This window comes from Spinacia oleracea, chromosome 6 (genome assembly GCF_020520425.1).
Source record: "Spinacia oleracea cultivar Varoflay chromosome 6, BTI_SOV_V1, whole genome shotgun sequence".
NCBI classification, from domain to species: domain Eukaryota; kingdom Viridiplantae; phylum Streptophyta; class Magnoliopsida; order Caryophyllales; family Amaranthaceae; genus Spinacia; species Spinacia oleracea.
In genome coordinates this window covers 121,070,155-121,096,373 of record NC_079492.1, presented here as the reverse complement: position 1 = coordinate 121,096,373, position 26,219 = coordinate 121,070,155, and the positions used below count along the sequence as shown (strand labels likewise).

Below are 26,219 nucleotides of genomic sequence, written 5' to 3'. Positions count from 1 at the left end.
GGAAGATTGGTTCTTGATTCAGCAGTTTTATAATGGTCTGCGCAATGAGTCTAGATGTTTGTTGGATTCAGCTGCCAGTGGGAGGTTCATGCAACTTGAGGTGCCTAGAGCTATGGAGGTGATTGAGGAGATAGCCATTCACAATGCCCAGTATGGAAATCCTAGAGGTCTATCTAACAGGGGTGGTAAGCATGATTTAAATTCTATTGAACAATTAACTGCCCAATTGACTGCTTTACATTATAAATTCGATAATATGCAAGCGGCCAATGCTCAATCTGCCCAACCTGTTAGTGTAGCTGCTATGAGTGCCCAACCTACTACTATTTGTGAAAGTTGTGGAATGTCTGGTCATTATGCACAGGAATGTAGAAGCTCTATTGAACAATGTAATGCTTTTCAATCCTACAAACAAAACAACCCATTCTCCAACTCTTACAATGAGGGCTACAAAAATAACCCTCTGCTTTCCTACAGGAGCCACAACATCCAAAACCCTCACCAAGTTCAACATCCACCACCACAACCATATGAACCCCCACACCAACAATCTTACCAACCCCGAAACAACTACAACCAACAGTCTAGTGGGCCACCTGGGTTCTCTAGACAACACACATCACCCCCACAACCTCAAGCCACACAGCCCGACCCTATGCTAGTAGAGATGAGAAATATGATGCTACAAATGCAAAAATCTCTAAGTGAAAAGGATGCAAAAATCGATGCTCTTACTGCTCATAACAAGATCATTGATACACAGTTGGCACAGATGGCTACTACTATTGCAGGGAGGCCACCAGGCCAACTTCCTTCACAGCCCGAAAATAGGGAGTCTGCTAATGCAATTACATTGAGGAGTGGTAGGGATTATGATGGTCCTTCTATGCCGGTTGAGGTTGATTCCGGGGTGTCTGCTAGTGATCTGGTCAGTGAGGAAATCCCGAAGATAGTTATGGGTGAAAAGGAACCAGCTGAAAAGATAGTCAATGAGAATGAGGCTACAACTGCGGTTAAGAAGGGGGCGGATATACAAGTACCACCTATTGCACTCCCCTTCCCAAACCGACAACTCAAGAATAAGCTAGACAAGCAGTTTGGCAGATTCTTGGAAGTGGTCAAAAATTTGCAGGTAACGGTTCCTTTTACTGAATTAATTTTACAAGTTCCTGCTTATGCTAAATTCATGAAGGATATTTTGACCAGAAAACGTGCTTTTTGTGAGGTAGAGACTGTAGCTTTCACTGAGGAATGTAGTGCTTATTTGCAAAACAAGTCTCCACCTAAACATAAGGACCCCGGGAGTTTTTCCATCCCATGTAACATTGGCACCGTATTTATTGATAAAGCTTTATGTGATCTAGGTGCTAGTGTGTCTGTCATGCCTTTGTCTGTCTGTACTAAACTGAATATGGGTGAGCTTAAGGTTACCAATATCACTCTACAAATGGCCGACCGTTCTGTCAAATACCCCTTAGGTGTTTTAGAGGACGTCCCTGTTAGAGTAGGTAAATTCTATATACCTGTGGACTTTGTAGTATTAGACATGCAGGAGGATTCTCAAATTCCCATAATCTTAGGTAGACCCTTCCTTCATACGGCGGGGGCGGTAATTGATGTTAAAAGTGGGAAATTGACATTTTCTGTTGGGGATGATAAGGTGACTTTTAATCTGAATAGTGCCTTAAAAAGTCTCATGCTAGAGGAGGAACAATGCTATCGCATAGATGTAGTCGATTTTATTACTCGTGATAACGTCTCCCAAGTTCTCGAAAGAGACCCTTTGGAGGCAGTGCTTTGCTGTGAGTCTTCTGCAGGTGATAGCAGTTCTTGGAGTGCTGAAGTGGATGCTCTGGAGTTGGCTCTTAATGGTGGAGAATCTGAGCCGGAGAGCACCAAATTGAAGAGGTTAGTTCGGCCGGTTTGTTCTGTTAAAGAGGTAAAGAAACCCGAACTTAAGCCTCTTCCTGCTAACCTTAAGTATGCGTTTTTAGATAATGAACAACTTTGCCCTGTGATCGTCAGTACTGCACTTGATGCAGGCCAGTTATCCCAACTTCTTATTGTGTTGAAAAGGCACAAAAAGGCCATTGGGTACAGTATTGATGATTTAAAGGGTATTAGCCCTGACTTTTGTATGCATAGGATACATCTAGATGAAAATCATAAACCATGCATTCAACCCCAGCGTCGTTTGAACCCTGTCATGCAAGATGTTGTAAAAGCTGAAGTTATGAAATTGCTTGATGCGGGTATAGTGTATGCTGTGTCTGATTCTAAGTGGGTGAGTCCCGTTCAGGTAGTGCCTAAGAAAGGGGGGACAACTATGGTGAGAAATGAAAAAAATGAGTTGATACCAACTAGGGTAGTCACAGGTTGGCGCATGTGCATTGATTATAGGCGTCTTAATGTTGCTACTAAAAAGGACCATTTTCCCCTTCCCTTCATTGATCAAATGTTAGAAAGGCTAGCCTGTCACAAGTTTTTCTGTTATCTGGATGGTTATTCTGGTTTCTTTCAAATTCCCATACATCCAGACGACCAGGAAAAGACCACCTTCACCTGCCCCTATGGTACCTTTGCATATCGTAGGATGCCTTTTGGTCTGTGTAATGCACCTGCTACTTTCCAACGTTGCATGATGAGTATCTTTTCTGATTTTATTGAGTCTATCATGGAAGTGTTTATGGATGATTTTAGCGTCTATGGTACTTCTTTTGATTCTTGCTTGCTAAATCTGACTAAAGTTTTGAAAAGATGTGAAGAGTGCAATTTAGTCTTGAACTGGGAAAAGTGTCATTTCATGGTTACTGAAGGGGTGGTTTTGGGACATTTGATATCTGATAAGGGCATTCAGGTGGATCGAGCTAAGGTCCAAGTGATTGAACAATTACCCCCTCCAGTTAATGTGAAGGGTGTTAGAAGTTTTCTTGGTCATGCGGGGTTTTATCGCCGCTTTATCAAGGATTTCTCTAAAATTGTTAAACCACTTACCCAGCTCCTTCTCAAGGATGCCCCGTTTGTGTTTACTGATGCTTGTCTTGAAGCCTTTGACAGGATTAAACAGGCACTGATTTCGGCTCCCATCATCCGTTCCTGAATGGGATATTCCGTTTGAGATAATGTGTGATGCAAGTGATTATGCAGTTGGGGCAGTGCTGGGTCAGAGAAAGGAGAAGGTTTTACATGCCATCTATTATGCAAGTAAGACCTTGGATGAAGCTCAAGTTAATTATGCAACTACTGAGAAGGAGCTTCTAGCTATAGTCTATGCCTTGGATAAATTCCGCACCTATCTGATTGGATCCAAGGTGATAGTCTATACTGACCATGCGGCCCTTAAGTATCTGCTCTCTAAGAAGGAAGCCAAGCCTAGGCTTATTCGATGGATACTACTGCTACAGGAGTTCGATCTAGAGATCCGCGACAAGAAAGGGGCTGAGAATGTGGTTGCAGATCACTTGTCTAGATTGAGGTATGACGATGGTAAGGGATCTACACCGATTGATGATTCATTTCCGGATGATCATTTACTTGCACTTGCCAGTCAGTCACCATGGTTCGCAGATTTTGCTAACTACATTGTAGGTAGAATTCTTCCGGCCGATCTTTCATATCAACAGAAGAAGAAATTCCTACATGATGTCCGGTTCTACTTTTGGGACGATCCTTATTTGTTTCGTGAGACTGCTGAAGGGTTATACAAGCGTTGTATTCCAGAATGGGAAGTTCAAGGTGTTATCAGTAGGTGTCATTCTTCACCTTATGGTGGCCACAATGGACCGTCGAAAACAAACGCTAAGCTGTCACAATGTGGTTTTTACTGACCTACTATGTTCAAAGATGCACAGGCTTTTATTATGGCTTGTGATGCGTGCCAGAGGGCCGGCACTATTTCGAGGAGGTATGAGATGCCACAGAACGGGATCCTTGAGGTTGAGATTTTCGATGTGTGGGGAATTGATTATATGGGACCATTCCCATCGTCCAAGGGTAACTTGTATATCCTTGTTGCTGTAGATTATGTGTCAAAGTGGGTGGAAGCCGTTGCCTCACCTACTAACGATGCTAAGACAGTCATCTCCCTGTTCAAGAAGATCATTTTTCCTAGATTTGGGGTTCCGCGCGCTTTGATCAGTGATGGAGGGTCACACTTCCATGAGAAGCATCTGGATGCGCTCCTGTGCAAGTATGGAGTTTATCACCGCACTGGACTAGCCTACCACCCTCAGACGAGTGGTCAAGTTGAGGTCTCCAACCGAGAGATCAAATCTATCCTTGAGAAAGTGGTGGCAAAGTCTAGGAAGGATTGGAGCGATAAGCTAGATGATACTCTATGGGCATACAGAACCGCCTTTAAGACACCTATTGGTACCTCCCCGTGTCGGTTGGTGTATGGCAAGGCGTGTCACTTACCAGTAGAAATGGAGTACAAGGCTTATTGGGCAATCAAACAGCTCAACATGGATGCAAAGCTAGCCGGTGAGAAGCGGTTACTTCAATTAGGTGAGCTCGATGAATTCCGACTACAAGCCTATGATAGTGCCCGGATTTACAAGGAAAAGACCAAGAAGTGGCACGACAATCACATTTTGCATAGAGAGTTCGCGGTGGGCGACAAGGTTCTACTTTTTAACTCTAGGCTTAAGTTATTTCCTGGAAAACTTAAATCTAGGTGGTCTGGGCCGTTCACTGTGACTATGGTAAGCAAGTTTGGGTCTGTTGAAGTAGAGAATGGGAATGGTGAACGATTCAAGGTCAACGGGCAACGTCTGAAGTTGTACCATGATGGGGCTACTGTAGGAGTGGTTGAGGTCCATCACCTCAATCCCTCCGCCTCATAAACTGCATATTCAAGGTAACAAGGTCGAGCGGGACCTAGAAATAAACCAGCGCTTTGCGGGAGGCAACCCGTATTTTATCGCTTTAAGTAGTATAAGTTTGATTTTGTTTTTGCATTTTTCATTCTATTTTTGTGTGTTTAGTTAGTATTTCCATACCTAAGTGTGTTTAAGTATTGTTTTTGGTGTTAGTGAGGCGAGAAGAGGGCATTACGCTGTTTGGGTGTTTAATAATGTGCAGGCCTAAAGCTCCAAGTTCGAGAAAGTGAAATTACGCACAAGGCCAAGCACGCTGCAAACCGCCCGATTCGAATCGGGCGAGGTGCGCCCGATCGGGCGCGCACGGATGGGTTTCTTGCAGTTTATTTCCGCCCGATCGGGCGCAGCATGCCCGATCGGGCGGTCCGGCGAGTGGAATGCTCGATCGGGCGAAATAATTTCGCCCGATCGGGCGCTTTTGCGAGTGGAACGCCCGAGTCGGGCGTTAGTTTGCCCGATCGAGCGCAAAAGACGAGTGGAATGCCCGATCGGGCGAAATTATTTTGCCCGATCGGGCGGTTGATGAAATTTTCGAGGAAAAGTCAAGGATGATTCTGGGCAGGAAAAAGTCAAGAAAATGAGCATTCGCAAATCGCCCGATCCGGATCGGGCGAGGTGCGCCCGATCGGGCGCGCACGGATGAAAAGAAAAGGATCGCATTTCGCCCGATCGGGCGAAATGTCGCCCGATCTGGCGCGATGCGATTTCAGCAATAAACCAACGATTCCACCTTTATTTCTTCACTTCCTCTTCATCTTCAACCTAAATTTCTCTCACTTCCTCCATTAAACCCCAACTTCCAAAAACTTCAAACCACCATATCTCCCTCAAATCTCCACCAAATTCAACAATTCTTTCATCAAAATCATCCTCTCATCATCCTCTACAACCTACACCTAACCGATTTAAGTTTTCTCTCATCCCCACAAAATCCCCAAATTCACCCAAAAAGCTCAAAAAAAACTCAAAAATTCAGATTTTTCATCAATGGCAAATAGACCACAAAGAAAATGCACGAGGGTACCAAGAAATCAACATGAGGCTTCCACAAGCCGAGCTCGGGAACCAACACCACCACCTCCACCACCTCAATTCGAGCCCGACACGGATTTTCCGGATGTCATCTTTATTACGGAGGAGCAACGAGCACGATTCATGCACCTCAAATTGAGGGAGGTAATCCCTACTCGCTTTATATGTCAGAAATCCTTGCATGAAATGGGAATTGAGCGTGATGTAAAACGTGTTTTTGTTGGTGTTGGTATGAGTAACATGTATAGTATGCTCCGTCTCACATTTAGACGGTTGACTCTAGAATTCTTGAGTAGTTTTAATGTGCGTAGGGATGGCTATCGAACCGTGTCATCGGTTCAATTTCGTGTGATGAATAGAACCTACACCATGAAATTATCTGATTTTGGTAGGATTTTTGGATTATCTACCACATATAGTAGGAAACCTAAGGAGACCCATAACAACTGCACCATGTGGGGAAAGCTTACGGGCAATGATAATCCCGGGAGTATGCAACATTTGCATGCTTCCAAGATACAACACCCGGTACCCATTGTCTTTTACAGGTTCCTAGGATTTACAATCTTTGGTAGGGATGAGACCCAGAACATTAGGAGTACGGAGCTAGAGATCCTAGGTGGCTACGTTTCCGAATGAGAGGAGAGCTACAAAATGAACCTTGCACATCACATGGCCTCTCAATTTTACTCCATAGCCACCTCCACACATACTACCAAGATTACCATTGGTGGGTTGATCACCCACATAGCCATGGCCACGGCCAATTTTACTGAGGCTAACCAGATTCCAGTTCTGGGTAGCAACTTGCTTGATTTGGCTTATTTTGCTGGACTCCGTAGGCTACAGGGGGAGCATGGGTTATTTAGGCCGGGAGCCATGTACTGGATGTTCGAGGGAAACAGGCTTTTCACCTTGCTTGACCCTCAGGGCCGCACTAGTTTCAGACCCGGTCAGGCTCATTATCTATTTGTTGGATTTGAGCAAGAGCCTCAGCCTGACCCCCAACCTCAGCCTGACCCTCAGCCAGAGCCCCATCAGTACCAGCCAGAGCCTCGCACCTACTTCAGGAGGGGGCGTCGAGACACGGGGAGGCCCCAGAGTGGCCCGGTAGTTCATGAGGATTAGGGGTCCATTGATGAGAGGTTGAGCAGACTTCAGCTCGGGTTCCGGGAGTTCGCAGCTGATCACCAGAGGACCATGTTCCCATTTTATGATCAATATGCCAGGCAGGGCTATATTGCCCCAGATTACGAGCACCCTACCTGGTATACCTATCCCGCGGAGGGATATGGAGCTCCGGGTTCTATGGGCACCTTCACACCCACCCAGTACGGAGGGTGGGGAGCGGGTCCTAGTGGGCATGGTGGCCGAGATGATGGTGATGATGATGATGATGATGGCGGCAATGGCCGTCAATGATGGAGATGAGATCGAGTTGGTTCGATACCCTTGAGCCAATGAGGACATTGTCTGATTTGGTTTGGGGGGGGGTTTCACATTACTTGTACATTGTAGGTATGTTTTTCTTTTCTTTTCGCATTTCTTTATTTTGGTGTGTTTAATGCTTTCTAGATTAGTTTATTGCTTTAAAAAAATATATATATACAAAAATACGTTCCGATGAATGCAAAATCATGCTTCCCTGTGCCCCTTTGATTGAAAATTGTTTTGATTCTTGGTGTTTGATGATGGGCAATGTAGATGTGTTAGCCATGATTTGATGTTCGATTGTTTTGATGCCTAAACATGAGTCAACTCCGACTAACTACTTGTGGACTTGGTGCTTGACTAGTTGACTTGGTTAGGATGTGTGATAGCTTCCTGGTGTGCCATTGATTTTGAGTATTGGTTTGCAACTATTAGTAATGTTTTATGACTCATATACATGCACATTGTGGAGGACGAAGGCATTTTTCTATTTAGGTAGCCTTCAGATGAAATTAGATACGTTTGTTCCCTCTTTTTCTACCCATGTTGTGCTTGTGCCATTTATTCGGTGACTAACCACATTACAAGCCCGTAAATTCCCCATTGGTTACTAGTCCCAAGCCTAGCTTGGGGGAGCTAATAGTAGTGAGGTGAGGGAGTTGTAGTGTGGTACATTTTGAGCATATTGAGTATTGAAAAGGGAAGTTCTTCTTATCATGATTGTTGTTGAAAAAAATGAAATGAAAAATGAATGAGATGAGGAGAATAAAAAAAAAATCGTGTGAAGGTTCCAAAAAAAAAAAAAAGAAAAAAAAAATGAGATTGAGCAAGAAAGAAAAAATAAGAAGGAAAAATCGTTATTCTCAAGAAAATTCAAAGCATTGTTTCATTCAAGTATTGTAATTTCTTATCTTTATGAGTGATTGATTTTAATTGTGAAAGAAAGGCAAGAAAGTATAGTGTGGTTTGTTTGTTGTTTCATCATGTGTTGAGTGGGAAGTTGTGGTTGTGGTCATCATTTGTGGTTGACCATGGTTTTGCTAGGATTTATGCTCCCCAAAGCCAAGGCTTTAAGCTCACGTTTTACCCAAATTTACCGCACCTCTACCTAAGCCTATCATTACAAGCTTTGAAGACCTTCCGACCTTTGTGCATAGAGTCATATTAATGTGAAAGTAGTTGTTTATCAATGCAAGTTATGACATGACACATTCTGAGTCGACTACTAGGTTGAGTGCATGTTTTTCTAGACACACGAGTGTTGTGAGTTTGGGAGGGCATTGTACACATATATGTTGGGAGGGGAGCGAACGGGTACATTTTTTTATCCGCCACATAAATGAGTGACGAGTGTGTGAGCACTAGTCTTGAATTCCATTGTACACTTGTGGTTCGCTTTGCGTGACGATTGTTGAGGTGGATTGGCGGTTGAATGAATTTGATTGGTTAACATTGATGCATGCTTGTTGGATTTTGCCTCGAATTATGTTTTTCATTTTGAATTATGTCGGGGGTGAAGTTGGTTTTGTGTTCATCGATGATTTCCTTGCTTAGGGACAAGCAAGGATCTAGCTTGGGGAGGTTTGATATGCATGTTTTATATAGTATTTTTACCCCCGTCCCTTAGTGCTTTTATGTGTCAAACGTGCTCTTAGGAGCCGTTTCTAGTACTAATGTGTGTTATTGAGTGTGCCTTGAGTTTCAGGTTTGATTATGAGAAATTGGTCGTTTTAGACCCGTTTCATTGTTGATCTAGGCCACTATATGAGTCCGAGAAGTTCGGGACCTCCATCGTCGACTTTCGGGAGCCTTGGATGCTTATGGTTGAGCCCCGGGAGTTAGACTCAGTGATATGGGTGAGCTACATTGAAGATTGCAAATCGCCCTGGAAGCTGTGGGCGAAATGCAACCATCGGGCGGATTTATAAGTAATATGGAATCATCAACGCGCGCCCGATCGGGCGCATTTCGCCCGATCCGGATCGGGCGGTCAATCTGGAGGCTGTATGAAGAGTTCACAAACCGCCCGATCGGGCGGATTTTGGCCCGATCGGGCCGACTATCGAGTGGATCGCCCGATCGGGCGAAGCGACGCCCGATCGGGCGACGCCAACCCCAGCACTTATGCGCGAGTTTTTATTTCCGGTTTTGGGCTATATTTTGGGAAAACTATAAATACTAGCCCCTTTTATTTTTAGTGGCATCTTATTTTCCAGCACTAAATCCTTAGTTTATTTCTCTAAGTTTTATTTCCTCTCTACATTAATTCAAACACTTAGTTCGATTTATATAAAAACACAAGCTTTCAATTTCCATTGTTCAAGAATTAGGTACTGCTTCTTACTTTAATTTATTCTATTGCTTTGATCATGTTTTCCATTATGTTAATCGCTTTGTTATTAGTTATCATGAGTGAGTAGTTTAATTTCTAGGGTTTAGGGGATCCATGAATGCATGATTGGGATTATATGTGGACTTGATTATTTGATTGATTGATTATAATTTCTATAGCTTATTATTATTGCTCGTTAATTCTGTTCGGCCGGACTATTTTGATTTGAGTTTGATTAACCTTAGATTATGCGCCGAGAGGTATAAATCTGATGTTTTTGGTCTGTGGCTTTTAGATAGGAATTATTTCTAGTACGTAGCGAGAGCCCGCTAGTTGTTCTATCCTAAGGAATTCATAAGATTCGAGAGATTCATGTTTTCCTAGTTATGATTGTTAATTAATTGTTATTGTCCGTTGTCCAATCCCGGTCTGCATTTATGGTGAACCGCTGCCCTAGATTCCCTTAATATTGTTATATTCCAGTTTGATTATTTGCCTTAGCTTAATATACAAACCAATCCAATTCTTTGTTACCAGTAGTCTAGATTAGTTAATTAATAGTAGAAAGAACATTGTTTCCCTGTGGATACGATCCCTGCTTCCCTTGCTATATTTTTAGTTGGTGAACGTTAGGTTTATCTTTGATAGGAGTGCGATTTAGCCTGTCAGGCGCCCCTCGTGGGCTGCTGTGCGTGCGTGTGTGTGTTTGTGTGCTATACGAATCCTAAAGCTATCAGGTTTCGGCATATGATTAAATTCCTAAACCTAAAAGGATGAATTAATTAAATAAGAATTCTATTAGGATTCTAGTTTAATTAATTCGTATCCTAATAGGATTACAATTCCCTTTCCATACCTCTATAAATAAAGGCCTAGGGTCATTATTTTGGAAAGAGTATTCAAGTATTCAAAGTGATTTTTGAGAGCAAAAATTCAGTCATATAATTGCCTACATTAGCCGAAAATTCTAAGTACCTTAAGGGCGATCCTAGTTGGTCAAGCTTAAGGCGGATCCGGACGTGCTGTGGACTATCTACGGAGGGACGACACTTGGAGTCCTAAAGACTTGTTCTTGTTCGGTTCGGGCGCAGCTAGGGAAGGCACGCAACAAAGTGTATGCATCTAAACTATGCTAAATGATTATGTGTAAATAATATGCTTTCCTGGCTTTATGGTTTTTCCGCATGATTTATGAATTGTCATATGTATCATAACCTTACACTTTGGCACCACATATTGGGGCATGCACCTAAGTCAAAACTTAGATATATCCCTTATGGCAACCCTATGTGAAAGACAAAACTCATACTTGAATAACTTGCTCTATGTCCAAGTTTACCAAGCTACCTTATTCTCTGAGTGACTCCCATGCTGCAGAATCTTTTGAGTTGATCCATATTGATCTATGGGGACCTTACAGAGTAGCAAGAGGAAAGTACATATATTTCATGACAATTGTGGATGATTTCTCAAGAATGACCTGGCTGTATTTGTAGAAACTCAAATCTGAGTCATTTGGAACAATAGAAATGTTCAGCCATTATGCAAGTATTCAGTACAACAAGAAAATCAAGATAATCAGATCAGGCAATGCTCTTGAGTTTGATGATGATGAATGAAATATGTTCTTTGCAAGGATGGGAATCATTCATCAAACTTCATGTGTAAAGAGACCTCAACAAAAAGCAAGGGTTGAAAGAAAGCATAGACATGTTCTGGAGGTGAGCAGAGCTCTGAGATTTTAAGCAAGCTTACCACTGAAATACTGGAGTGAATGTGCATTGACTGTTGTTCACCTAATAAAGTTCTGCAGAATAAAACTCCTTATGAAGTTCTGAACAACACTCCCGCATAATATGATCACTTGAGAGTCTTTGGTTGTTTGAGTTTTGCCTCAAACTCATACCAAACTTGTGCTAAATTTGAAGCAAGGGGTGTACCTTGTGTTTTCTTAGGGTACCCTGTAACTCAAAAAGGATACAAGTTGGTGAACCTCTTTAACATGTCACAGTTTGTCTCAAGGGATGTAAAATTTCATGAGAACATTTTTTCCTTGAACAAAAATTATGTGACTACCTATATGAAACCTCTTCCTGTCCCAATGTCCAGTCAACATGAATTCTCAGATGATGTCATTGAGTACAATATTGACCATGATGATGACCTTGGACCAAATCCAAACACAAACTCAAACACCAGCCCAACACAGAGCCCCAAACACAATCCTCAAGTCCACAAACACACCAGCCCAATGAACCCTTGACTCAACCACCTCTGACAAGGTGCACAAGACAACCAAAACCACCTACATGGATGGAAAACTATGTGAAATCCATCTGCTAGACCTTCTGCAAAAGTCATGTTTCTTGTCCACAATGATTAGAACAACTGTGCATTTCAAGCATGCAGTTGCTCACAAGCATTGGATAGATGCCATGAATACAAAATTGGAGGCATTAGAACTGAATGACACTTGGGAAATAACAACCTTGCCTCCTGGAAAAAATGTCATTGGGTGCAAGTGGTTGTACAAAATAAAGCGCGAGAAGGATGGTAACATTGAGAGACATAAAAATCCAGGGTTGTTGTCCTTGGAAACAAACAGATTTATGGGATTGATTACAGTAAAACATTTGCACCAGTGGCTAAAATGACAACATTAAGAGCTCTAATAGCAGTGACTGTAACGTTTGAATGGTTTACAGTACAAATAGATGTCACAAATGCTTTCTTGCATGGTGAATTACAAGAAGAGGTGTACATGAAAATGCCACAAGGCTATAGTGGTCTTGAAACTAGGATAAGTGTGAACAAGAGGGAGACTGCACCAACAAACAAAGTTTGTAGACTAATAATCAAGGCTCTATATGGTCTCAAACAAGCTTCTAGACAATGGTTTAGCAAACTGACAGACACTCTCATAACCATTGGGTACACTCAATCTAAAGAAGACTACAACTTGTTCACAAAATCAACATAAACAATGATGATATGTGAAAACTCTATGGAGGAGATTAGGGATCTTAAAAAGATGTTGTCAAAGTGCTTTCATATGAAAGACCTTGGGGAACTAACCTATTTCTTAGACCTGGAAATAGACAAATATGGTCATGGTTTCTTTGTGTCACAAAGGTATGGCCACCTTATCTCCACTCATGCTTCCTATGGATGTTCATCTCAAACTGACTCCGGAAAAGGGTGACCCCATGTATCAGAGAATCTCAGGGAAGTTGATCTACCTCACAATCACTAGGCCTGACATCACCTTTACACTTCATATTCTCTCTCAGTTCATGCATCATCCAACAACAGTTCATATTACCTTGTAGGCACTGCAAATCAAGGAATCTTGTCAGCCTCATCATCATCTGCACAATTGACATCATATTGTGACAGTGATTGGGGTAGCTTTAATTCCCTACCTCAAGAAGTTCCAATACTGGTTTTTGCATCCTCCTAGGATCATTCCCAATATCATGAAAATCCAAGAAACAAACAGTAGTGGCACGCTCTACTGCAGAAGCAAAATACAGAGCCATGGCTCTGGCAGCTTGTGAAATCACATGGCTAACAACTCTGCTGAAAGATATGGGAATACATAAACTACCTACAACTGTTTTGAAGTGTGATAATCGTGTTACAATTGCTATTGCTGCAAACCCTGTGCACCACGAGAGAACAAAACACATAGAAATGGACTGTCATTTCATCAGAGGATCAACATTGGAGAAATTGTCACTCAGTATGTTCCTTCACATGCTCAGGCTGCTGATGTATTAGCATCATCATCTCTTAAACAAGCTTGGAGTTCAAAGTTCACCCACCACTCAGCTTGAGGGGGATTATTAAGAGGTTCAGCCCAAAGAAGCAAGCCCATTTTCAATTTAAGGCCTTTGGAATGTCTTTTATTTGAGCTAATTTGCTATTGTTTTTTTTGCTTTATAATCAAGGTTATTTTGGTCGTTTGTAGTACTAGGTTAGCCACCATAAATGATTTATATTGTGGTATTTAAGGCAAATGGTGTAAGGGTAGCAGTCAAGTTAGAATAACAAAAATATTTGAGCTACAAGTTTCAATCTTTCTCTTCCTCTCTTTTCTCAAAACAAATTATGCAACTTTCTACATTTCATTGATGAAAGTTTTCAGACTGTGAGTGAAATTTAAGAGAAAAGAAGGCTATGTATCGTAATCTAAATTATTTTTTTGCTCGTGCATTGCATGGGTAATATGTTTTTACAAAATTTAGATAATAGATAGTGTTGGAGAAGTTGTAAGGGTAATAAACTAACTAAGTGACCGAGTATTTATGAATGGGGATATTAGGAACGTTAAAGCCTTTTATGGAGTAATTTATAAGTTCATTAAGGATCATGAAAGATTCTTTTATTTTAGAAAGTGAATTATCAAAGGTTGACAAGTGTCATCAAATTTTTCTGTTTTAAAATACTTCTTGTAATATAGATTCAATACAAACTAAACTCTCAGTTCAAATAATAATAAACAATCCATAGTAAATCTTATTTCTTGCTATATTTACTTAACTGTTAGACTTTGCCTAATAATGTGGTAAATGTGTAAGAGAATAGTGGCATATCATATGGTATGACAACTTATTCGTAAAATAAAATTTGAAAAATATGTATTTAATCGAATTTTTATTTATTTTTGATTTGTTTTAGTCATTAAACGAATTTAGTTCACAGTAATCACCCAGAATTGCCGGCTTACACTACCTTGATTGCAACCCCATTGCCATTGGGCAGTGCCTTACTCTTCTGTTGATCAAATTATTCTCAATCAACGATCCATGACCACCTCTAACTCCTCCTCAGGTTTTGTCTCTCTTCCTTATAAATTTGCACGATTTACATCTTAATCGTCTTAAATACCCAGCTTGAAGTTACAAATGTTGTTAATTTTTGAGATTTGGGGTTATAATTCTGAAAAAAATGCAAAATAATTGCAGATTCTGTAATGGGTGTTGCTGATAAGAATCACAGATGGGGTTTGCCGCCATTATCAACAATTCTTTATCACTTTGGAACAAGTGGGGTTTCTGTTGCCACTGCTACATCAGTTACTCATCCTTTAGGTTCTGATTTTTTCTTTCTTTTTTCAAAAGTGATTTATATCCTGTTTCAAATGCTTTGATTTCGTCTGCTGATTAGTTTATAGCACTAATGATTTTTGATAATAAGATTATGTATGGTGGTGGATTGTCATTGATAGTGTACAACATTGAAATCGCGGTGTATCAGTGTATAAATATTGAATACGAATGAAATAACTGTGTTTATGGTAATGGCAGCCTGGCAGGAGTATCCTGGTCAACAGGGTTGTGCCTTGCTTAGGTTCTTCAAATAGTGATTATCAATCGCTTAACATTACTTCGACAAACCTACATTTGTTGATCATGTTGAGGGTAAGATAGGGTTTGGAATGGTTATGTTGCATCATTGCATGTTATTACGGTATGATTGGTACCTAGTCATTTTATCGTGTAACAAAGTTTACGGGGTCAGTCCATTGGATGGTAGTAGGAGTCTTGAATTATTGTTTATGAGTTAGGGAGTGATAACTTGATATATATGAGTTAGTTGATCAAAAGACACTGGAAATGTAGTAATCTTTTTGTCCTACAACCCAAAGACGGATTAAAAAGATCTAACTTCATTCAGATGTTAATTTTTAACATGTGTTAGCCAATTGGGGATATGTGTAGTTAATTATGAGAATTATCTGGTATATTAGCATAGAAGAAAATCAATGCAGAGAGGGAGAAGTATTCGAGTGATAGTCCTCGAAACATATATTAACATGGAAGATCTGGAAAAAATAAATAGCCCTATGTTAGTTTGAAAGGGAACTTGATCATGGAAAATTCTGTCCCTTTCAATTATAAATTTAAAATAAACAAAGGTATAGATGCTGAGTTCCAGAAGGTTTACTCCCTTGTGCCTCCAAAATATGCATAGGAAAATTCGACGTGTCAAAAGTTAACCAGGCAACCATGTTACAAAACTAGTGTTTTGAAGCTGATTCCAGAGAAATGTTCCTATCTTGCAATGTATAAGTAAATGTCTGTCATCTGTGGCTGTCCCACTAACTACTTCGATTATGCAGCAATGCTTTATCGAAATACTATTTTATATCTTTGAATTCTTATTGAGTTCACTCAAAACCGTTATTCACCAAAAACCTTCGCGTGTTTAGGACCTTGACTCAGCATTTAGAAAATGATGAGGATTTGAAGCTTTGTGTTGGTACTTCTAGAAATTCTTTCGTGAGCAATCGTTGGAAATATATTCTTTTGACATTGCTAAATATGGACATTCTGAATCAGAAATATTCTAGAGTATGTAATTTACAAATTATTTTTCAGTCGTGGATAATTCTCCCAAAAATGAATTTTCCAAACAGATGCTATTATTTTCCATTAAGGGGGTGTTTGGTTTGGTGTAAAATGTTTTCCCGGAAAATGATTTGTCAAAGGGTGAAAACAAATTTCGAATAACTCTCTCAAGGGTGGAAAACATTTTCCATTTTCCTCTTTATCTCTCTTCTCACTTCCCAATTTTCCTCTTTATCTCTCTTCTCACTTCCCATCAATCCTATTCCTCATCCATCTACTCCCATTTCCCTTTTCTCTATGGATTTTCTTGTAAGGACCAAATGTTAGGGGCAACTTACCTATCAACTAATTCAAGAAGTCAACTCATTGACTTTCAGTTAGTTAGTTAGTTAGTTGATGATGTGGCATCAACTTTTGTTAAACAGAATTCTGTTATAGAATTCAGTTGTATTCTAGCTTATTGATCAAGCTAAGAAGTTGTATAAATGTACTCAATGATCTCTTGGATCATTTTATCGATTAATACACAACAACTTCTCATCATCTTCTCTCAAACTCTCTATTTCTTCCTTATCTCTTATTCTGTTTTCTTTCCTCAATCAGTCTTCTATCTTCATTCTTTTCTCAATGATCAGTTGATCATTCATTGATCATTGCAGGATAGTAGTATCCTGTAACATTGGTATCAGAGCAATTGATTACTCAATCCATTGATAGTGGTTGCAGTAATCTCCAACAATCCTGGAGAACATTGGTTCTTGAACTAAAAATTGAATTTCTGGAGAATTTCAAAGCTGGCTCCATCTACTAGGAGGGCAATGGAGGAGCATCTGAAACAATTAGAGGAGAAAATGCGTGAGCAAACTCAGAAGGTGGAGAATCAGTCTGCGCAAATTGAAGATCAATCAAAGAAAATTGATGGATTGATGACAGTATTGCTGGAGATGAGGAATCAGTTGAAGGATTCCAACTCAGAAAATAGCAGACATCATACTCCAAGAGAGGGTAATTCTCACAAAACTTTTAGCTATAATCCTAAGCTTTCTTTTCCAAAATTTGATGGTACCAACAGTAGAACATGGATTAAAAAGTGCAGTAGGTACTTCAGTTTGTGTAATGTTAGTGATGAACATAAGGTGGATTTAGCTTCCTTGAATATGGTGGATAAGGCTGAAAAATGGGTCACAAGTTACCTATCAGTGAAAAGAAATGTGGATTGGGGGGAGTTCTGTCTTGATCTCTCTGCTAGGTTTAAAGATGTTAGGGGATCCAATACTGTTGAGCAATTTAACAAATTACAACAGACTGATTCAATAGAAGCTTACTTAGACAATTTTGAAGATTTGAAATCTGATGTTATGAATACTCATCATGACTTACCTGAAGATTATGTGCTGGAAAGCTTCATTGGGGGGTTAAATCCTACCGTCAAGCCTTTTGTCAAAGCATTTAGACCATCGACTATTGCTGAAGCAGTAGAGTTTGCTAGATTACAGGAGGAGCAGACTGCAGCCTTTACACAAAAATTGTACACACCAAAATCCTATCCTGTTTCTCAAAAGGCAATACAAGCTATACCAGTTAGTACAAACAAACCAACTTCAACAAATTCTAGCCTACCTGCTTTGTTACCCACCCCAAACACTAAACCTACTCAAATAGTTAAGTATAACCCAAGATATGCCAAGAATTTTAGGCATATCCCAGCAGATGTGAGAGCTGATAAGATAGCAAAAGGGTTGTGTTATTATTGTGATGCACCTTATGATAGAACTCATAAATGTCAATTCAAAGAACCTCAACTCTTCACTGTAGAAATTTCTAGCAGTAATGAAGACAAAAGTTCTGATTCCAGTGAGGAAGAGCAAGATGAGTTGGAAAATGTTAGCCTGACAGATCCAATTCTATCCTTGAATGCATTATCTGGTAATCAAAACTTCCAAACTATGAGGGTCAAAGGTAACAGGCATAGTAAGATGTTTCATGTGCTGATTGATTCTGGAAGTACTCATAACTTTCTGGACTTGGAATTAGCTAAGAAGATGGGTTGTAAGATAGAATCAATCCCTTCTCAAACAGTGACTGTGGCTGATGGGAACCACTTAGCCTGTCAACATGTGTGCAAGAGTTTTACTTGGGATATGCAGGGTAAGACATTTACAGCAAATATGATGTTGATCACATTAGGAGGTTGTGACATGGTGTTGGGAGTTCAATGGTTGGCTACTTTGGGGCCAATTTGCTGGGATTTCAAAGCTCTTTTGATGGAGTTCAGCCTAGGAGATTGTCAGTTTGTGTTAAAGGGTATTCATCCACAGAAAGTGAAACTAGTGGAAGGAGCACCATCTGCAAAACTGATAAGTAATGCAGTACAGCTATGTCTTTTGCAAGTTAGGGATATTACCTTCATGTCTGTTTCAGCTGAAGTAAATCAATCACAAACTTTTAATGCTTTAGAAGAATTGAAAGATCAGTACCATGATATCTTTGCTGATCCAGAAGAGTTGCCTCCACATAGAGGTGTGTTTGATCACACTATTCCTTTAGAACCAAATGCTAGGCCAGTCAATATTAGGCCTTACAGATATCCACTCAAACAAAGAGATGTGATAGAGTAATTGGTACAAGACATGCTTGAAAGGGGTGTAATCCAAAATAGTTCAAGTCCTTTTGCTTCCCCTGTGGTTCTGGTAGGAAAGAAGGATGGAACTTGGAGGTTATGTGTGGATTATAGGGAATTGAATAATAGGACAGTTAAGAATAAATTTCCTATACCAGTTATAGATGAGCTCATTGATGAACTGGCAGGTGCTGTGGTTTTCAGTAAGCTTGATCTGAGAGCAGGATATCATCAGTTGAGAGTACAAGAACAAGATGTGTATAAAACTGCTTTCAAAACACACTCAGGACACTTTGAGTGCTTAGTAATGCCATTTGGTTTGACAAATGCTCCAGCATCTTTCCAAAGTTGGATGTACAATGTGTTTAAACCTCTTCTAAGGAGGTGTGTTTTGGTGTTTTTTTGATGATATTTTAGTTTACAGCAAAAGCAAGGAAGAACATTGGATACATTTGAAGCAAGTATTTTAGTTGATGAGGGAGAATAAAATGTTTGCAAAAGCTAGTAAGTGTAGTTTTGCCATGGATAAGGTGGAATATTTGGGACACTTCATTTCTGCCAATGGAGTTGAAACAGATCCAAACAAAATTGCTGCTGTAGAAAGTTGGCCTGTGCCTAAATCAGTCAAAGAATTAAGAAGTGTCCTGGGGTTGGCTGGTTACTATAGAAAGTTTGTCAGACATTATTTCTTGATTAGTAAACCTCTGATTGAATTGTTGAAAAAGGGAGCTTTTGAATGGACAGATGAAGTCAACTCTTCATTTGTAAAACTGAAACAAGCACTTGTTTCTGCACCTGTATTGGCTGTGCCAGATTTTTCTAAGGGCTTTATTGTTGAAACAGATGCTTCTAAAACTGGTATTGGGGCTGTATTAATGCAAGAAAACCTTCCCTTGGCTTACATCAGTAGAACTTTAGGTCCTAAATGGCAAAGATTGTCTGTGTATGAAAAAGAGCTTTTGGCCATAGTGTTTGCTGTGCAGAAGTGGGAGCAGTACCTGATGAGCTCTCATTTTACCATTAGGACAGATCAAAAGAGTTTAAAGTGGCTCTTACAACAGAAGGTATCCACTCCCTTTCAGCAGTTTTGGTTGTCCAAACTTATGGGGTTTGATTATGACATACAATACAAAGCTGGAAAAGAAAATTTGGCTGCTGATGCTTTATCTAGGGTACAAGGATCTTCTATTCTATGTCTAGCAATTTCAGTAGTTCAATCTGATCTCACTGCACTCATTCAAGCTAGTTATGTGTTGGATGATCATTTACAAGACATTATTACTAAGTTACAAAATGCTGAATCTGTAGATGGTTATACTTGGCAAGGTGGGTTGCTTAGAAGGAAGGGTAAGTTGGTTTTGGGATCTGATCATGTTCTTAAAACCAAAGTGATTACTTGGTTGCATTCTTCTCCAGAGAGTGGTCATTCTGGTAGAGAATTAACAACAAAGAGAATTCAGAATTTGTTTTACTGGAAAGGTTTGACTGCTGATGTAAGGTTATTTGTTAGACAGTGCCAAGTGTGTCAAGCTTCTAAATATGATACTGCAGCTAGCCCTGGTTTACTACAACCTTTACCCATACCTGAAGCAGTTTGGTTTGATATCTCAATGGATTTTATTACTGGATTACCAAAATCTGGGGGAAAGGATGTGATTTTTGTAGTGGTGGACAGGTTTAGTAAGTATGGTCACTTCATGGCTTTGTCTCATCCATATTCTGCAATTCAGGTGGCACAAGCATACCTAGACCATGTGTTCAAACTCCATGGATGGCCTAGAAGCATTGTTAGTGACAGAGATTCAGTTTTTCTAAGCCAATTCTGGAAAGGTTTGTTTAGTTTACATGGAACTGAGTTTATGCTGTCATCTGCTTATCACCCTCAAACAGATGGTCAAACTGAGGTAGTGAACAGATGTATTGAGACATATTTGAGGTGTATGTGTAGTGATACACCTAAAGACTGGAATGCTTGGTTGCCAGTGGCTGAATGGTGGTACAATACCCACTTTCATTCTGCTACTCAGCTGACTCCCTATGAAATTGTGTATGGTCAACCACCACCTGTGCATTTACCATACCTACCTGGTGAATCTTCTGTGGATGAGGTAGACAGGAGTCTACAAAGGAGGGAAGACATGATTAACTTAGTCAAATTTCATCTACTCAGGTCACAGACTAGAATGAAACAACAGGCTGACAAGAACAGGTCTGAGAGATCTTTTGTGGTGGGAACTTGGGTTTGGTTGAAGTTACAACCCTACAGGCAAAACACAGTTCTTCATAGGCACAACCAAAAGCTAGCTCCTAAGTACTATGGTCCCTTCCAGGTGTCTGCTGTGATTGGTCAAGTAGCATACAAGCTCAAATTACCAGAGTCAGCCAAGATTCATGATGTATTCCATGTGTCTCAGTTGAAACTTTTTCGTGGAACACTGCCTGTTGCAACCCATATTCCTCAATGGTTACATGGCCAACATTCTGCTACTGACTTGGTTCTTATTGCTATCTTGAATTCCAGAGTAGTGAAGTTTCAGAATAAAGATCAAGTACAGTTTTTGGTTCAGTGGGAAGGTTCTGAAGTACATGATGCTACTTGGGAATCAGCTACTGTTTTTCAAGCTCAGTACCCTCAGTTTGTTGTCTCTTAAACCTTGTGGACAAGGTTTTTAAGGAGGGAGGATTGTTAGGGGCAACTTACCTATCAACTAATTCAAGAAGTCAACTCATTGACTTTCAGTTAGTTAGTTAGTTAGTTGATGATGTGGCATCAACTTTTGTTAAACAGAATTCTGTTATAGAATTCAGTTGTATTCTAGCTTATTGATCAAGCTAAGAAGTTGTATAAATGTACTCAATGATCTCTTGGATCATTTTATCGATTAATACACAACAACTTCTCATCATCTTCTCTCAAACTCTCTATTTCTTCCTTATCTCTTATTCTGTTTTCTTTCCTCAATCAGTCTTCTATCTTCATTCTTTTCTCAATGATCAGTTGATCATTCATTGATCATTGCAGGATAGTAGTATCCTGTAACACCAAACGAAGTAAAACTAGTTTGGAATCATGTTTTTCCTTGGAATATGTTTTCTAACGGAAAGCATTTTTCACTGAAAGCATTTTCCCAAACTATACGGAGCCTAAACGAAAGCAAGTTGTCTTTTGGGTTATTCATCACCTTTCATGCTTGTGGTTTTCTGACCTTACATGCTTCAACCACTTTAGTGTTGTTGTTGTTAGTTCTAAGTTTCTAACTGATAGGAGTGTGTTGTAAAACTTATTCTGGAACTGGTTTTTTGATTGAGTTTAACCACTGCCTTATGCCCCCCTTCAAAAAAAGAAAACTAATGCCTTATCACCATTCAATGAAGCCACTATTGGTTGAGAACTGGGAAAAGGATTATTCACATGGATGGGTTTACAAGTGGTAAGCAGCAATATTCAGATCTTTGCATTGTTGTTCATCTTGTTGTAAGGACTTTTAATAGTGTTAATGGGTCTTATTGATAGTTTGGATGGTTGTTGGAATGGAATTCTTTGCGTGCTTTGATGTGAAGCCTTTGAAGCTTTTCTCCTTTCATGTAATGCAGGTGAACCTTGAATGTACGTTAAAAAGACCAACTTTGGGAATCTTCTGGCACTTCTGAATATAATAATACTATATTTGCAGATGTTCTCAAAGTAAGGCTTCAAATGCAACTTGTTGGTCAACGAGGACCTCTAACTGGATTGGTAAACTTCTAGGTCTTTGAAGGCTTATCCCCCTGGCCCCATTTTTTAAAAATTTCTCGTCATTGTAGACAACTGAATGTTTTACCCAATTTAAACCTCTGCAGGGACATATCTTCACCCAGATATTGAAAAATGAAGGATTCAGTGCATTATACCTTGGATTGACACCTGCTTTGACAAGGTCAGTTCTATATGGAGGATTACGATTGGGTTTGTATGAACCTTCAAAATATATTTCCGAAATGGCGTTTGGATCCACAAATATCCTTGTTAAACTTGTAGCTGGAGGCTTTGCTGGTTCTTTTGCCACTGCGCTGACTAATCCTACTGAGGTCTTGAAGGTGATTAAATTGTGCTCCCCTCCCTCTAGTTTCCACTCTGCTCTATCTCCCTCTTTGCGAATGGCTTTGTAATGACGTACCTTTTCCCAACAGGTTCGCTTGCAAATGAACTCAGGCATCAAAGTAGGTGCTATTAGCCAATTGCGCAAAATTGCTTCAGAAGAGGGTATAACTGCTCTTTGGAAAGGCGTTGGTCCTGCTATGGCAAGAGCTGCTTCTTTGACTGCATCACAGCTGGCAACATATGATGAATCTAAGCGAGTTAGTAAAACATTTCCTCTACTATTCAAACAATTTAAAAGAAGACGTTGATAGTATAAAGCATCTGATACTTGTTGTTTCACTCTACTTAATGATCTTTGAAGTTAGTGAAGTACTTATCTCCTGTATACAGGCTCTGTCAAGATGGAGCTTTGTTGAAGAAGGATTTTCTCTGCACCTCATGTATGTAACACTGACTCTGGCTTTCTCCACTTTCCTGGGTGCATTTTTTCAGCTTAAAGTCCAAAATACCAGGAATGATCTTTCTGGCAGTAATTTTCTGAGTATGATTTCAGCATGTGGCTTATATTCTGCATGATCCATGATATGGGTATTTTTTATTTTTTTATTTTATTTAATATTTTTCCCTTAAAGTCTTTGTATCTCTTTTTTAAACCGACCTTGTTTTCTTGTTTCCTATTTTTCGTGATTACCCTCACCTTTACTTCCTCAATTTTACGTGTTTACTCTCTTCAGCAAAACCTTTTACTTTTCTTGCTTTGCGTTTCACGGGCAGTTCCTTATGACGGTTCATGTTAGTTGACCCTAAATAATTTTGGGACAAGGCTTTTTATTGATGATATTGCGTATATAAAATGTGCTCTTGCTTTCAAGCTTCTGTTAGCTCTTCGTGATTAGCTGTTGATGATGGTCATGTAAGTGAAATGCTTACAAGTAATGAAATAGAGTTTGTACTTATACTCCAGTAAACACAGAACAAGACAGCTACATACGTTGTAGCTTACAGTTTAGCTACACTATGTTGATATAAATATCTGAAATCCCGTGTGACAATTCATTCATTTAAGGAAATTTTGTGAACCGCTACCTGCTAGTTTATCACTTTTGTGAATTGCTACCTATTAAGGAAAAATCGACAATGTCTGAGTATCACTTCCTTTTAACGGCAAATGTTATTTTTTCCATTTGAGGGTCCCACTTTTTCCCTTTCCTTCCATTTTGTACTGTTGGAAATTACCGTTTAACCCATGTTTACTTCTTCACCAGCGACCACCTTCTTCCTCTCCCCTCTTTTTCTCTACCTATTCTTCGAAACTACATTCATTAGAATTGTCATACTTTTATGATTTATATAAGAAATAACCACTAGATTGTAATAAAGCTTATTCTTTATGAATTGAAGGGGATAACAATTTAAAAGTTGCGCTTAAAGTTGGCCTCACAAACGGAGAAAATTAACGTTTTGTCGTCAAAAGGTAGTGGTACTCAAACATCTTGTAAGATAAAGGTAGGTGTTATCCAAAAAAATCTGAAAAGGTAGCAATTCACAAAAGTGTTAAACTAATAGGTAGTGGTTCACAAAACTTCCTTCATTTAACTTTCTTTTGCAAATTAAGTTACAGAGTTGAAACTTGAAAGTGTTTTGAAATGCAGTGAATGTCCTCTTCAAAAACGTTTGTCTCACAAGGAACTAAAATATTGGGATCAAGGGAGTAGCTATACTGAAAGAGTACTGTCTATAGGTTTTGGGGACTGACTTTGTTTTTTTTTTTTTTACAATGAAGGTCAAGTACTATAGCTGGTGTTGCAAGCACACTGCTTACGGCACCCATAGATATGATCAAAACCCGTCTAATGTTGCAACGGGAATCAAGTGGCGGGAATTATAAGAATGGATTTCACTGTGCCTACCAGGTACTGAGATAGTCTTGATGCTATTTCTGCGTTTGGCAGTATGTTTTATGCTCCTATTGATTTTCAGTAACTGTTTGAAATCACAATAACCGTGACGGCTGAACATTCTGCCTGTATGTGTTTATAAGAGTGCGACTTGTATGTGAATTATAACCAACTAATCAAGATATAATTGGGGATTCTAGGCTTGGACTCAGTCGCCACACACATCATTACGGAGTTGATTGGTATTTCTCTACTCCTAGAGGACTTATCTGGGTCCATGCCAAATTGACTTCTCTTAATTTTTTAATTTTTTTTCTTAAGTTGTCACTCTGTAGTTATTTCACTACTACACTTAAAATGGTCCCTGTCTCCTCATCGCTGGCACTATTTGCTTTTGGTAACATGGGTTTTGTTCCTCTATTCCTGACTAGCTAGGATGTTCATTGTGGGAAAGAGGGAGTGCTAGTTTCTACTTCTCATATTCTCATTGCTATCGTATTATATCAGTTGTCAGAACCTGTAAACTACCAATGCTCTCTTCATTCCATATTTAATTTTCCACTTTCTATTTTAGGGTGTGTCAAATAATCTTCCCATTTTCTTCTTAAATTGTAATCACATTCTCATTGCTATTTTTGTTCACTTTTATTTTCTTATTCTACAGCTTACAATCTTTCTTATTCTCCGTGCATTTACAAATAGGAAGATAAATAAGGGACACCACATAAGGAATTAAAAATTTAGAACTTAAAACTTGAAAGAGATCTCATTTTTACCCTTTGTGGTCTTGACTTGCTGATGTGCATTTGTTTTCGACCTGTAATTTGGATGTGTTTTAAACAGAAATGTTACATTATCAGGCAATATCAGCGCTGAACTGACAAATTAGTCATATAATCGGTATTTATTTTCGTCATTTGTTTCACTTCCTTTTTGCAGGTCATGCGTACAGAGGGCCCTCTTGCTCTGTACAAAGGGTGAGTTTTCAGTCTTTTCACAGCTATTCTCAACCGATAATTCTACTGATATTTTAATATCATCTTCTACTGTTAGAAATGTAGCTGTGTCTGAGTTATGTAACCAGTTAGATGAATGAAAATTTTGTTTATTTTCTTTCTACACCAGGGGCTTTACAATTTTCGCACGATTGGGACCACAAACTACAATCACCTTTATACTCTGTGAGAAGCTTCGAGAGCTCTCAGGACTTCATGCCATTTAGTTCAGGCAATTCAGGGGAAGTTCTGGCCGCACTGCTTCAAATTAGACTAGACAAGATTATTTTCCTCCATTATTTTCGGTGATTTAAAGGGGTTTTGGGTGTGACAGAAACACCTCCCCCTCAGTTTTGCATAATCTGATCACCATATATTCTTCTTATATTCAAAAGCTTCATATGTGTAAGACTGGAAATATCGCTTTCAAGTTCAATTTAGTTATCAGTTAGTTTGTATTTCCTCATTGATAAGTTTGGATAATCAATTACCTTGATTTGGGAGATGAAGAGCAACTGTCATGATGAACTGTATTGTCCTGTCCATGCAGTGATGCAGGCTGTCTTAACACCAATAAAAGCATTAGTTGCTGATTGA

At 39.5% G+C, this 26,219-nt stretch overlaps 1 protein-coding gene across 2 annotated transcripts; it reads left to right on the top strand.

Annotated features, from left to right (window-relative positions):
• Window positions 1-14,349: 14,349 nt before the first annotated feature.
• LOC110803972 (uncharacterized) lies at window positions 14,350-26,219 on the top strand. Of its 2 annotated transcripts, XM_022009520.2 has the most exons (9): window positions 14,350-14,508; window positions 14,643-14,768; window positions 22,323-22,384; window positions 22,489-22,725; window positions 22,819-22,986; window positions 23,120-23,169; window positions 24,513-24,642; window positions 25,567-25,604; window positions 25,753-26,219. In XM_022009520.2, the coding sequence occupies exons 1-9, from the start codon at window positions 14,484-14,486 to the stop codon at window positions 25,847-25,849; spliced, it is 933 nt and encodes a 310-aa protein (XP_021865212.1). In that variant the 5' UTR covers window positions 14,350-14,483; the 3' UTR covers window positions 25,850-26,219. The 2 variants fall into 2 exon arrangements, with proteins under 2 accessions (XP_021865212.1, XP_021865213.1); XM_022009521.2 differs by lacking the exon at window positions 14,350-14,508 and having other exon boundaries at window positions 22,243-22,384.